General features: G+C 39.9%; 1 protein-coding gene and 1 pseudogene across 18 annotated transcripts in view; both read left to right on the top strand.

Moving 5' to 3' along the window:
- KALRN (kalirin RhoGEF kinase) overlaps window positions 1–14,647 on the top strand; it is a 699,137-nt gene that overhangs the window by 365,460 nt on the left and 319,030 nt on the right. For all 18 annotated transcript variants that reach the window (XM_021673991.2, XM_021674000.2, XM_064362131.1 and 15 more), the window contains exon 13: window positions 2,489–2,663. In XM_021673991.2, coding sequence (XP_021529666.2) covers window positions 2,489–2,663 — 175 coding nt within the window. The remainder of the gene's footprint in view (window positions 1–2,488; window positions 2,664–14,647) is intronic.
- LOC135268936 (U6 spliceosomal RNA) lies at window positions 11,522–11,617 on the top strand (annotated as a pseudogene).

The following is a 14,647-nucleotide window of genomic DNA, read 5'->3' as shown; positions in this document are numbered from 1 at the left end:
GGCTGGCCTTACGGCCTGAGGGAATTACTTCAATTGGAGAGGGGTTTTTTTCCCCAATACCAGTTGTCCAATTAAATAAACAATGAGAAATTACCTTTAGAAGGCCCTGGCATGTTTTTCTGTTGGAAATTAAGAATTTCTATTCTAAACATGCACATGAGATGCTCCAAATCCTCCTATTGCATACTAACAAGACAGCCTCTTTTCTTTCTTCCCCTAATTCATTTTGGTGAATATATAATACATGACAGCTTTGTCTGCCTCCCTAGGAAACTCCACTGTCATTTGCTTCTGAAGAAAATTCCAAATAGTGGACAGTCATTTAACCTCTCTGGGCCTCAGCTGCTTTGTCTGTGTCATTAAGGGGTTCACTCCAGGATCTCTGGCAGCTCTAGAATTCTGTGATGGCTTCGTGTCATCTATTCAGATACTTTTCACAGGCTTAGCTGGCTTCACTTTCTGTGAGGCTAGGCCTATGGAGATGCCACTTGTTCTTAACAAATGTAAACCTGCACAGTGCCTAAGGACATAAGGCTACTTGACAGTGTCAAACGCAACAATGTGGGTGATGCCTGTTCTGTAAGATTAAATTCCATGGGTTTCAGAGAGTACCATAGGCATATAACCAAGAGCCACTGGTGACCATTCATTGTGCCACTAATCTGACTCTAGCCTAGGCTCCCCACCGACATCAAGGCAAGTCAGAGAGAAAAAGAAGTAAATGGTACTTAGTGGGCATTGGCAAGATGCCTCACAGACACCAGAAACATCTTCCCTAGGTCTTCCTGATTTTTCTGACACTCATCACTAGAGCACCTAAGGGAGCTTTTGCATCATCTCTGTGATTCCTAGTGAGTGTGACACTGACACAGTGCCTCATAAAATGGTCAGAAATCATTGTCTTCCTTCTGGAAGATGTGTGACGAAGAAAGACTGAGAGGAGGAGTCCAAGAGAATAATTATATCCTCCCAGAAGCAAAGCCCTCAACAAATACATAACAGATAGCATTGAGTACATCTCTTATGTTCTTTTCATGCCTGGGAATGTCCATGCAGTTGTGGGAGTAGAAACTGTGCCTTTATCATGACCAAACAGGACAGGGTGAGGAGGCAGGAATTGGGAGCCCTCTGAATGATAGGGGGAAGGGCACTTGTCAAATTAGCCTCATGCTATCTTCAGAAACAGAATGAGCTCAGATACCATTGCTTCTGAGACAAACACAGGCTAGAAAAACATGGCTCTCAGAAAGCCTGCTGATGAGATGATTGGAAATAAATTATTTTCCCCTTGTCCTCTTCTCCTTAAATTGTATGAGAAGCTAAGATGTCACAAGATAATGAATGTGCCAGCTTATTTCAAGTTTTAGGGCTCTAGCTTACTCAAGGCCCTGTGGAATCTAAACTTCTTAGCCTCCACGGTTTTCCCATTATAGTTACCACCACCTCATTTTGCTGAGCAAATCAATCTGTTTATCTCTTGGTTCCCCTCTACACGGCATCACTTCTCCCTACTACTTTTGTATAGACTCTCTCTGCTCAGAGGAGGTCACACCCGCTCCTATTACTTGACTGTGTTCATCCATTTCTGCAAACCCCCGAAATCAAAACTCCTTGCAACCTTTGTTGTTTGTCCTAGCTTCTTATGAGCTAGCGTTTACTCTCCTGATCAGCACTTGACACTGCATTTGTGTCCTTTCATTGTTAATAATTGTCCATACAACATGTTACTGCTTTTAGTTCATGTGCACTCTTATTTAAAAGCAAACTGTGAAATGAGCAGGCAGAAATTGTTAGGTCCACTACTATTAAGTCCACTTGACAGATAAGGCAGCTGAGGCTCAGAGAGGTGATTTCCCAGGGCCACCAGCCAAATGTATCAGAGCAGAGACCTAATTCCGGTTGCAGGCTCCTTATCCTATGCTTTCCTAAGTACAGCCTGAGCTGTTTAGTAGAATAATGCCAGCCCATAATTTTAGCATAGCTTTATAAAGTACATGCTTACAATTTTGACAACCATGACATCATCTGTTTTAACAAAGAGTCTGTGAAGTAAAACTAGGAAGATTTGTTTAAAATATGCCTTTAATACATCTGTACGTATTTTGATAGATGTATATGTGTGTGTATTGAAACTATATGTATTAGACTACATATATATGTGGAACCATTACATTTCTCTGATATTTTATGTGATGTAGAGTTTTTTCTCATACATTATTTCATCTTATTTCTTTCACAATTCTGCTTGAGGAGAACAACTAGTCTTGAAAATAGACTTGTGAACCCAAAAAAGGATGCGTGTATCTTTGATTCATCCATTAAGCAGATAGCATCAGGCTCACAGTAGGAGTCTGATAAATGTCTGTTGATTGAATGACTCAACTGATTCACATCCACCTTGCTCAGATGAGAAAGGTCCCCCTTCTTCTCTGTCACTTTTAATATGGCAAGGCCTCTCCCTCTCTTTTTTCTTCCCACTCTGCCACAGGGACTCGGCTGTGTCCAACAACAAAACACCCCACACCAGCTCCATCAGCCACATCGAGTCGGTTCTGCAGCAGCTTGATGATGCCCAGGTGCAGATGGAGGAGCTGTTCCATGAGCGGAAGATCAAGCTGGACATCTTCCTGCAACTGCGCATCTTTGAGCAGTACACCATCGAGGTAGTGGGGGGCCAGGAGGGGAGGTGAAGAGGGGCCAAGAAGTGCTTCCTGGCCAAGGGCACTGCCCCAGAGACGGGGCAGTAGCCTAAGGAAATTAGAGCATCCAGCATGCATTTTCAGAATGCAAGGAACTCCCATTCCACCATGACATATTCCTTCCAGTTCCTCTCACTCATCCCCTAATGCCATGCAGAGCCCCTCTGTTTTACTTACTGTCTGTAGATTACTTCATTGAGAAATGTTTGTTTTGTTTTGTTTTTGAGATGGAGTTTCACTTCTGTTGCCCAGGCTGGAGTACAGTGGTGCAATCTCAGCTCACTGCAACCTCCACCTCTCAGGTTCAAGCAATTCTTCTGCCTTAGCCTCTTGAATAGCTGGGATTACAGGCATGTGCTAACACCTGGCTAATGTATTTTTAGTAGAGATGGGGTTTCACCATGTTGGTCAGGCTGGTCTTGAACTCCTGACTTCAAGTGATCCGCCTGCCTCGGTCTCCCAAAGTACTGGGATTATAGGCATGAGCCACCGTGCCCAGCTAAGAAGTTTTTTATTGCTATCCATTAGACTCTTACTTGGTATTATGGTTCCTGAAATACTGTGAGCTGGTAGTTTGATGATTGGAGTAGAGTTATTGAATTTCACAGCTTTAAGAATGGGTAGATATTAAAATTAGGTGGCCTCCTTAGAGCTGATAATATATATCACACATTAGATTCAATCACACAGCAGTTAAGAAGTCAGGTGTCACAGGAAGGGGAACCTGCATCTGCAATTTGATTTCTACCTATTAAGAAAGTAAGCCTGTGCTATGACCATTTGTTGGTTCATCTTATAAACTCCTCAGTTTATTTTTGGAAGGTTGGAATCACATATTCTGGTATATTTATGTTCCCTTTATCATACCAATTAGTAATGTAGCCAGGTCCATACGATTTCTGTGGTATAAGGAATATCTAACATAAGGCACTTTTTCCTTTTCAGAGATGGCAAAGGGTTAAATTAAAGGCATGTCTTCTCTTTGCTCCTGGCTGGTATGGTAGGAGGGAAAGCCAGATTTCCACCCACTATTTCTTAACTTTGTTTTCCATTCCAGCCATCTCTCTGGAGTTAGGGTTTCTGGAGAGTGATCTTCCCAATAATATCTGTGGAAACTTCAATGGAACAGCTTTGGAAGGAAAATTATTTTTTTTAATATATTGAAAGCTCCAATATCCTATCCTAATCCAACTCAGTACCAGAGACTGTCTTGGGAACAGCTCCCCTTTGCTTTAATCCCAGATCCAAAAATGTTCGTATTGAGAATCTGAAATGTAAAAGAAAAGCAATCGTAAAGGTATTCATCTTTCTATCCCTTACTCTCTTAGAAGCACATCTCTACCCCTGCCTCCTTGGGAGTTCTTGTAATTTCTTGCTCAAAGACTTCATGTTCTAAAAGGTGCTTTCTGGACAGGTCCTGGAACAAAGGAGAAGATAAGCGTTTAAATCTAGATCTTAACTATGCTTCCAACTGATTTCATAAACTAGGTTAATTTATTTATACTTTTTATTGATTTTGAATCTACTCTCAGGATTTCAGGTGGCAAGTAGTATCAAAACGTGTTTTGAAAAACAATCAAAATGCCAGTGGAAAAATAAAGATATTGACATGTAGTGAAGAGTGTATATAGTGAACATTGTAAAGGTGGGGCAACAAGGTAATAAAAAGAAAGAAAGCGTATGCGGGTCATTATTCTTTAGTAATTTGGATTGAGATGTACAGAAATAAATACAGTTTAAGTTGATTAAAGTAGCCCAAGGCAGTCCTGCAATCATCCATCAGCTCCATTTTGCCCTCTGGAAGTGAATATATCCAGAGAGGAAATTATGTTAGCAAGTGTGGGGGTTTTGCAATTGTACTTCTTATTTACTCTCCTGTCATTTCCAGGTCTACTTCAAAACATGCTTAAGGGAGAGGAAGTCATCTGAGGGTTTGGATTAAGTTTTATTTGAAAAGATGGCTGTGGCCTGGAAGTCACGGTTGCTGGTTCAGTGCTGGAATGGGTCAATTAGCTTTGCTTTGACATCAGCTACACCCCTGACATCAGCTGTGGGCATCACAAGGGTGTCTTTGCTTAGATTGATTCTAGGCAAGTCCAGTTCCACTCCTAAAAAACAACCCAAAACATATGGAGAAAATGTCCTTTAAAAAATGTGGGTTTAAATCAAATACATTAAAATTGGATCTGGCTTAAATGTTACAGGAGAGGAATTTGATACTTAAATTATGGGGCCAGGCATGGTGGCTCACACCTGTAATACCAACACTTTGGGAGACTGAGACTGACAGATCACTTGAACTCAGGAGCTCAAGACCATCCTGGGCAACATGGTAAAACTCCATCTCTACCAAAAATAAAACAAATTAGCTGAGTGTGGTGGTGAGCACCCGTGGTCCCAGCTACCTCGGAGGCTAATATGGGAGGATCACTTGAGCCCAGGAGGTGGAGGTTGCAGTGAGCTATGATCATACCACTGTACTCCAGCCTGGGTGACAGAGTGAGGCCCTATCTCAGAAAAAAAATAAAAAATAAACAAATAGATTATGGGATTTGCATTCTTCAGCCTTTGTTTGTATAAAAATTCCTCTTCCTACCCCAAGTACTGGATAACAACTGGACAACCTGGTGTGCAGGAGAGCAAGAGTGTGAGGGCCTCATAAAATGAGAGAAAAATCACAATGGCCAGGTGTGGTGGCTCAAGCCTGTAATCTCAGCACTTTGGGAGGCTGAGGCAGGAGAATCACTTGAACCCAGGAGGCAGAGGTTGCAGTGAGCTGAGATCGTGCCACTGTACTCCAGCCTGGGCAGCAGAGAGAGACTCAGTCGTAAAAACAACAACAACAACAACAAAAATATGATGGGATTTTGTATCCTCTGGTGTAGGCTATTACATTCAGATTTTAGAAGGGGTCTTGTTCCCTTGTCTTGTGGGGGAGGCCCAAAAGCCTGGGGAGTATGCTATATCTAATCTTAGAACAGGAAATCCTGCCAAACCTATGGAAAAGTTCTGCTTCAAGTCAGATTGTCAGAAGTTATTTTTGAGGGTGATGAGATTATTCAAATACCAGCTATGTCTCACTGTGGGATGAAGAACAAACTTGTAGAGATGCTTCTGAGTGTGAAACTGAGGGTGGTAACGAGAGGAATGTCGATGCTGACATAAACCAGGGCAGAATCTGTGATTATAGGACCTACAGTGTGGTTTCTTTCCTAAAGGAAGGCATTTGATAGACATGCTCCAAATTCCTTGGGATTACTGAACCCTGGAGGAGACCTGCTACCCTGCATTTGAGACATCTAAGAGTGACTCCTTAGCTGTATCACTGAGAGCCGAGATGAGCCAGTTAATGTAATCATCAGGATAGCACATGGGTTGCTGCACCAATCTCTTTTTACTCAATAATAATGGTGCTCACATTATAACCTGGAATGAGATCATAGGGTGCCCCCACTTAAAGTGAAATATCCTAAGTTTGCTAGTCAGATGTTCAACACCAGGACCATAGCTGAGACCAAAGTGACCTATAGTGGAACATGTTGTTCTATAATGTTTTTCCCTGTAGGTTCAGCCTACCTCTATGAAAGACATTTTATATAAACTGGTTATGATAGAAGAGACATTTCAGCAAATACAAATGTTTATTTTGTGGTGGTAAGAATATGGGTGATTTTTTTTTTCTTTTCTTTTCTTTTTCTTTTTTTGAGACGGAGTTTCGCTCTTGTTACCCAAGCTGGAGTGCAATGGCGCGATCTCGGCTCACCGCAACCTCCGCCTCCTGGGTTCAGGCAATTCTCCTGCCTCAGCCTCCTGAGTAGCTGGGATTACAGGCACGCGCCACTATGCCCAGCTAATTTTTTGTATTTTTAGTAGAGACGGGGTTTCACCATGTTGACCAGGATGGTCTTGATCTCTTGACCTCATGATCCGCCCGCCTCGGCCTCCCAAAGTGCTGGGATTACAGGCGTGAGCCATTTTTTTTCTTATTTTTTGATGCTTTCTTGCATTTCCAAGTTTTCTACAATTAGGATAATCAGAAAGAAATGAAAAATATTTTTAGAAGCAAGTATAGGCCAGTGGTCTCCAAACATTTTTGATTGTGTACCCTCTCAATGTTTTTGAACTTACAATGCCCTACATATAAATATTTGTTCATTTTTAAGTTATAAAAATGTTCGGTCACTGGCTAATTATTTCAAAACTCAACATGCTCTTTGGGAGAGGTTTAGCTTTTTCATTAGAAGTTGTGGGTTCCATAGTTCAAATAGTCTTCTGATAATTTCCAATTATTTTTTGCCTGTTTTCTTGACAGATCTTATTAGATTGTCATTGTTGCCTTTCCCCATATGTGGCTGACAGAGAATTCAAAGTTCTCTTATGCTTTTATGATTAGTATTATCTTCAAACTGTAATTTCTTTGCAGGAATCTCATTAAACCATGTATCTTTTTGTGAAGGTTAGTTTAGTTAAAACTAGATAGTAGATGAATCTGTTTAACTGGACACATTAAAAAAAAAAAAGCAGTAATTTGAAATAAGCTGAAAGCAATGAACAAATGAGCCACAGTCAGCCCAACTGAGTTGCGATACTCCTACCTTCCCTGAGGAGCCCTCTTTTTCATGCACTACACTAAACCATCTGCCATGTGGTCAGAGTGAGACTCCAGCACCAGTCTACTAATGAAAATCCTGGGAAATTTTATATACTTTGTATTGGCTTGTTAAAATATATGTGCACAATATAATATATATACGCATACATGCATATTTATATCAAGATAGTTTTTCTCTCTATTATTGATGGATGATTTTGAGCATTTTCTGCAATGGCCATACTCACGTTGGAAAGTCCTAGAAATGACACTAAGAAAGATATTATAGACAAGGAACTTGCGGAAAATAAGGACCACATTTATGTTCTTTCTTTGTAATCTCTGTGTAATCGCAAGCAAAGTGTGCTCAATGCACCTGAAAGTTTATCTGAGTAATTGACGTGAGTAGGGAATGATATACCAATTCTAAATCTATGGGATTGATATAAAACAAATAGGGGTCAGGCTAAGGCTGGGAAGAAATGGTATTCAAGGAAGAAACTTCTGCCTATAGAAGATAAGCTGATTACAATTTACTGGTGGTCTCAGCTTTTTAATTAGTTGTACACAGAGGCCCTTAGCATTTTATATTAGAAAGAGACCATTCAGTTAGCCTTTTACCTATGTAGAAATTCAACTCAGTAAACATTCGATGACCACCTACTTAAATACCAAAAACTAGGTTGGACATTGAGGACATAACAGGGAGACACAGAAACAGAGGATCATCATACAATTTAAGAATTCTATGATAGAGCCTCCTGGTTTGCAGACAACACTGGAAAGGGCAGATTCTTAGCCCAGTCAGGATGCCCATGGAGAGTTTCCCAATGAAGTTACACCTGAAGGGCAGGCAAAACTTGGTGGCTAGAATTTGGCATCCCTGGAGGATGCCATCCAGCTTCTACCAGAGTATCTCCAGAGCCCAGAAAGGGGCTTAGCAGGGAAGGGAGAAGAAAGGAGGGAGCTCAGGATTTCACTATGGTGTTGAACCAAAATCTCCACCTTTTACATTTGTTCTGCTCTCTGGGGAAAAAAAACAAAAACAAAAACTAGTCTGTTCCCTCTTATTTGGGAGCCTTGAAAATATTTGAAAATCCTTATCGTAGATCTTTTTTCCTGAAAAATGGTGAGATTGTATGAGTTATTTCTGCAGTCCCCTCTGACTCTAAAAATTTTATAATGATTTCTCCTTAGTGCCAGCCCTCTGTGGTATATATCCCCTATTTATACACCTCTTTCTGGACAGGACATGATCTCAAGACACTGACTCTGTTGGTCACTCTCTGCTGAAGGAACCCTAGTTACCTAAGTCTGGCTCACAAACAGGCTTGAATGTGTCCTATTAAGAACACTGGCTCTGGTGCAGCCCAGGAGATAGGTACCTTTTCAGTGACATCACCTGTCTTGTCTAGACTTTTCTCACTTTCAAAGTAAATGTTTCCAGTACATTGACTTAAAAAAAAAAAATGGAAGCTTTTCTATTTTGTCATTCAAATTTAGTCTTTTTCTTTCTTTCTTTTTTTTTTTGCACAGTTCTTCTGCCTATGAAAATAGATATAAATTTAATTTATTATTACTATCAATGTTGTGGCTGTTTGAAAAGTTGGGCAGGTAAGACAGGGCTCTCTGGTGCGTCACTACAGGTTCTTCTCTGGGGTACACAGAGCCATTAGTTTGCATAATCACTGTCAGATGTGGATCATCTAAAGGCCCACCATCTAGTCCAATTTCACCACTTTTTTCCTCCATAAATACTATTAGAGATTGCAAGGCCTTGCTGTTCTCCACATTTGTAACATGCCAAATCTACCAACATAGTAACTATATCAAGAAAGAAGCCAAGATCTAGTTGAGACTCTTCCTAGTAATCACTGTCACATTTTCTAAATGTACGCCCAGAACGTTTGGGAAGGAAATGTAGAATGAATACAATAAAGTAAACCTAATCCTCACAAAGTATTTATTTCATAGTCTCCTCTAGACTTTTTGGCAAATTAATTTCAGGATTATTAGGAGGTTTTCGCTACTATCGTGCTTTTTTAAAAAAATCAGGATTATTCTCACAGCTTTAGTATTCTGGCAAGTCACCTGTTTTCAGTAGAACTGTCAAAAATCCCTCATGGAAATGTTTAGATTGCTCTGTAATGGGGTGGATTTGGGGCTGTGGATCTGAGCTCAAGTAACATTATCAAGGTTCAAATACCATATGCTCCTCCTTTCTAGTAAGGATGCAGTAGAATATGTTCAGCTTACGTCAGGGGAAAAGAACATTCTGACACTCAAGCATAACTAGGTTCTAGAATGAGTGAGCAAGATACGTTATAGGAGCTCTTCAACAAAAGAGAGGTCTTTTAAAAGGAGAATAGAGTTCCACAAATCTCAAAATGGTAAGAGGCAAAGGTATAGACAAAACTATTAAAAGGAATAACCAAGATCCCTCTCAACCCTATTAACTGACAGCTGTGATTATATCAAGGACATCAGTTTTAATCATGGTGATAGAGAAGAAAAGAACATGAAATTGGCCATAAAAATTACCCAGTTGTCCAAATTATTCAATTGGTATAGAAATTAAGTAATTGAACATTGGAACTCATCAATTACAGCATTTTTGCAATATGTTCTCACATTATTTTGCCAAAAATTAAAAGCAACTGAGTAGATTTCATTACTGCCAAGTCCCTTTGCTTTTCTGGAAATTTCTTACAATATCCCCAAAGGTCTTTAGCTATTTAAACAGATATTTTAACTCTTCAGAGAGTTTATACATATTTCTAAAACAAGGAAATGCTATGATACCTTTAAATAATCTGCTTTAGAATTCAGTAATCTTATTATTTTAGGAATTGATTAATGGAGAGGATCTCAACACTATATTGGACAAGAAGAGTAAATGATTATGGTACTTTAGCTATTTTAGTTTCATTGTGGCAACCTATATCAATACATTACAGATAAAATAGCTCTTCCCATGCAATAAGATGGTCTCTTCAGCTGCGATATGTCTTTCCCTATCAGCCAGCATTTGTAGGCCAGTGGAGAATATTTGTCTTCCACTTTCCTCATCTTCACAAAACTAATGATGTCATAAAACAGAAAGATGCTCGTTTTGCAGTTGACAGCCCAGGTATGTCAATGGCATCCATCACAATAAAATGCCATGGACTCTTCCTTCCTACTGGTAGTTGGAATGAGATTGAATCTTAACATGTGCATCATATGTAGTGTTGATTAATAATATATATAATCACCTTTGCTGAGAGACAGTAGTGCCGTGATCAAGTGTGTAGTATTTTGAGTTAGTCTGCCTGGGTTTGAAACCTGTTTCACCAACTTTACTAATCATGTGGCCTTAGGCAAGTTTTTTTTTTTTTTTTTTTTTTTTTGAGATAGGGTCTCACTCTGTCATCCAGGCTGGAGTGCAGTGGCATGATCTCGGCTCACTGCAATCTCCGCCTCCTGGGTTCAAGTGAGTCTCCTAACCCAGCCTCCTGAGTAGCTGGGATTAGAGGTATGCACCACCATGCCCAACTAATTTCTGTATTTTTAGTAGAGTTGAGTCTCCCCATGCTTGCCAGGCTGGTCTCAAACTCCTGACCTTAGGTAATCTGCCTGCCTTGGCCTATCAAAGTGCAGAGATTACAGGCCTGAGCCATTGTGCCCAGCCAGACAAGTTGTCCTTGAAGCCTTGGTTTCCTCATCTGAGAAATGGAGATGAGATATTTCCCAGGCTGTTGGGTTACTGTGAGTATTTAATACGTTAACACATAACGTTTTAGCAAAGCTCCTGGCAGTTAATCAGCACTTAATATACTGTAGTCAGCATTGTTATTATTATTCATAATATGTTTTCTTTTATATATATATTTGCTTCCAGGTTTTAAGCAGTTAAACATCTGATCTTATTCTTTCTCATTGTTTCTCTTCTGATTTATTACTGAGTCCTATTAGGAGATCCCTGAATGTTTATGTAGAGCACCTGCTGTGGGAGTCAAAGACATTTGCTCTTGCCTTACAGAGACCCTGCCTGTGTGGGGAACAGATCACACTTCTATGTGCTGCAACTTTAGTCTCAATACAAAATTGCAGATGTTTCTCCTATTCATGACAAAGGCCTCTGGGTAACCAGAGAATTCTAGTTAGGTTAATATTACCTTTATACTGAGCAATCTGGCAGTCAGGTTTTTTTTAGAAGGAATTATCAAACTCTTTAAAAATATACTGTACTGTGCTCACTTTGTCAGCACATACCCTAAATTGGAGTAATACAGAGAAGATTAGCCTGGCCTCTGACACACAAATTCATAAAGCATTCCATAATTAAAACAAAAAAAATTCTGGAGGAAGGCAGTGTGTTTTCTTGCAAAGGTAAATTATGCCTGGCATTTATCTAAGGTCACAAACACACAATTTCTTGTTCTGCTCAAAAATATATGATTAACATGTGAAGTGAAGAAAACTTCATTTTTTTAAAGAAGAAAACAGGAAGGGTAAAATTGGAACTTTTCTGAAGTGAGACTAGCAAAAAGAAGGCCATCCCCAAAAATCAATTCTTGGAGCAGCCTTATTGATGTAACCCCATGGTTAAGAACGCTGGATTTGGTCGTTAAATGCTCAGCTCTGCCACCACCAGCTCTGAAACCATGGGAAAAACTATGATTTCTCTGTGTTTTCATTTCCTCCTATAGTGCTATGAGGATTAAATAAAGTTGATCAGACACTTAACACACTGCCTGTCCCATAATAAATGCACAATACAAAGTAAAATGTCTTCTTCAATCGTATCTTCTTCATAATCATCACCAGCATCAAAACACTGATCTAAAGAAAGAACTACACAGTGAGATTTCCAATGTTGCAGGTGATAAAGAGTTGAAGTGGATAGACCATAGGAAGTAGGGGACAAAAGGGGTAGGTGAATTGTGATTCAGGCAGATACAGATCAAAACATCTGGTGAAGAGGGACTATAGTTTTCTCTACACATAAATACTGGGGAAGACTGAGAAAACAGGAGGAACCAATGGAGAGGGTTCTCTGAAAACGGAGCTCAAAGTGACTGTGAAACCAACTCCTACAGAGCAAATTTTGATGGCAAAATACTGGATTTGGTGAATCTCATCTGGCAGGAACACCTTGCACTTCTTTTTGAAGTGAGGCTTCCCATTTTCCATTTCCTGCTGCTTCTTACCCTTTTTAAATTTTGGCTCTTTCTCTGATTTCTCTTAGTGATGTCTCTAGAGTACGCCATTATTAGAATAGAAATATTGCCAATGTACCTGTCAAAGAAGTCATCATTTCCTAACTCTCCAATTAATTCAGGAGAGTAGGGGAGACAGAGGCCACTAGAGCAGGAGGGGAACTGAGCAGGCCAGGAGCTGAGATGGAGGTAACTGAGTGGAAGGAGAAAGTGGAATAGGTTGACTGACAGCAGAATACACTCTGGGAACCTTGTGTTCCATCTTTCATTCACTGGCTTCAGGCCCTAGTTTCTAACCTGAACAAATTCTCTCCAAATGGAGTTAAATCACTAAATACACTCTCTGGCGCAGGCTTTTCTTTTCAGTAGTGTTTCTCTGCATTAGCAAACTAACCCATGACCTATGTTATTAGATAAGTCAGAAAAAAATATCTGGGTCTGGGAGTTGTCATTGAAGCTCTTCATGCCAGAGGGTTTACTTTGAAGGGTGGTCAGGGCTTGAGCAGACTGGGAGGAGGGACAAGGGCATTTCAGGGCTCTTAGACCAATGAAGAAGGCTGGAGAGGGCAGAACTTGCTCTCAGCATCAACAAGTAAACCATCTGACTGATTCATAAGAAGAACACAAGGTAAGGCTGGAAAGCTAGGTTTGTTTATTAGCAGTAAGGTCAACTTCAGGTTTGAAAACAACTGTTTTTCTTTCTAAAAAATGAGCCCCTGTTGTCTTCCAGCCTTAGCCCCACAAAGAAGGTAGGGGGGAAGAACCCAATGAAAAAACATTCCTTAAGGAAACAGAAAATACTTAAGAGAAAGAATAATTTAAACTCCAGTGTACATTAAAAACACACAAATCAGACTAATTGAAAGCTGTGGGCATCAGTTCCTGGGGAGAGAAGGGAGGGGGAGTCCAATAGAAAGAGGAGAGAGCCTGTGGACCCAGGGAGGGCAGCCTTAGGAGGAGGCCCTGGAAATTCTCGTTCTCCAGGATTCACAACAGACCTGGGTTCCTCAATCCAATGGTGTCAGGTGATGAGAATGGAGAAGGGTAAGGAGAGGAGAGGAAAGAATATAGAAACACCAGATATAGAATCCTGGACATATTTCACATTTAGCTTAGATTTGAATTTCCAAGAACCCAGACCTCTGAGATCACTCTCTCAACTAAAGCCCCCCCAACCTGACTCCGTTCTCTCTCACTAGGACCATCAGCACCTTCCGCTCCGTAGATTCCTGGCCATTGGACTCCTTGGATCTTACTGCAACAAATAGATACCTCATAGACTCAGTCTCACGGAAACAAACAAAACCTAAAATCAAAAGAAAAGGCAGGCTCTTCCTTTCATGCTTGTTGTCTTAGTTTTATTCTAATTCCCCTTAGTTTGTAGGCCAGAAAATGGACTAAAATTTGTGATTTGGGCTATTGGAAAATATATTATCTGATAAAGAACTTGCATCCAGAAAATATTTAGAACTTTTACCAAGCTACAACCAAAAGTTAATTAACTCAGTTTTTTAAAAAGGGCAAAAGACTTAAAAAGACATTTTACAAAAAAGTAGATATACAAATGGTCAATAAGCATTTGAAAATGTTGTCATCATCATGAGTCATCAGGAAAATACAACTTAAAACCATAATGAGATAGCAGTTCACACCCACTATCATGGCTAAAATTAAATAGAACGATAATGCCAAATGTTGGTGGGGATGTAGAGCAACCAGAACTTGAATACATTGCTACTGGGAATGTCAAATATTACAATAATTTTGAGAAACTCTGATGGTTCCCTTATAAAGTTAAACATACACCTACCCTATGACTTATATATAATTCCACCCCTAGTTATTATCCAAGAGCAATGAAAACCCGTGTCCACAGAAAGACACGTATAAGAACTTTCACATCAACCTTATTCATATTAGCCAAACACTAGAAACAACCCAAGAGTTCATTAGCAGGAGAGTGGATAAACAAGTTGTGCCATATCTATACAATGGTACTCTACTCAGCCATAGCAAGGAATGAGCTACTGGTACACACAGTGACATGGATGAATGTTGATACAACGTTAAGTTGAAAAACAATATTCTGTATAATTTCATTCATATGAAATTTAAGAATAGGCAAAACTACATCTATGATGATAGAAATCAGAAAG

Source organism: Aotus nancymaae, unplaced genomic scaffold (genome assembly GCF_030222135.1).
Source record: "Aotus nancymaae isolate 86718 unplaced genomic scaffold, 86718_ANA_hifiasm-v0.15.2.pri h1tg000046l, whole genome shotgun sequence".
Taxonomy (NCBI): Eukaryota; Metazoa; Chordata; class Mammalia; order Primates; family Aotidae; genus Aotus; species Aotus nancymaae.
Note: the sequence above shows the minus strand (reverse complement) of the source record. Positions and strands in the feature narration are given on the sequence as shown.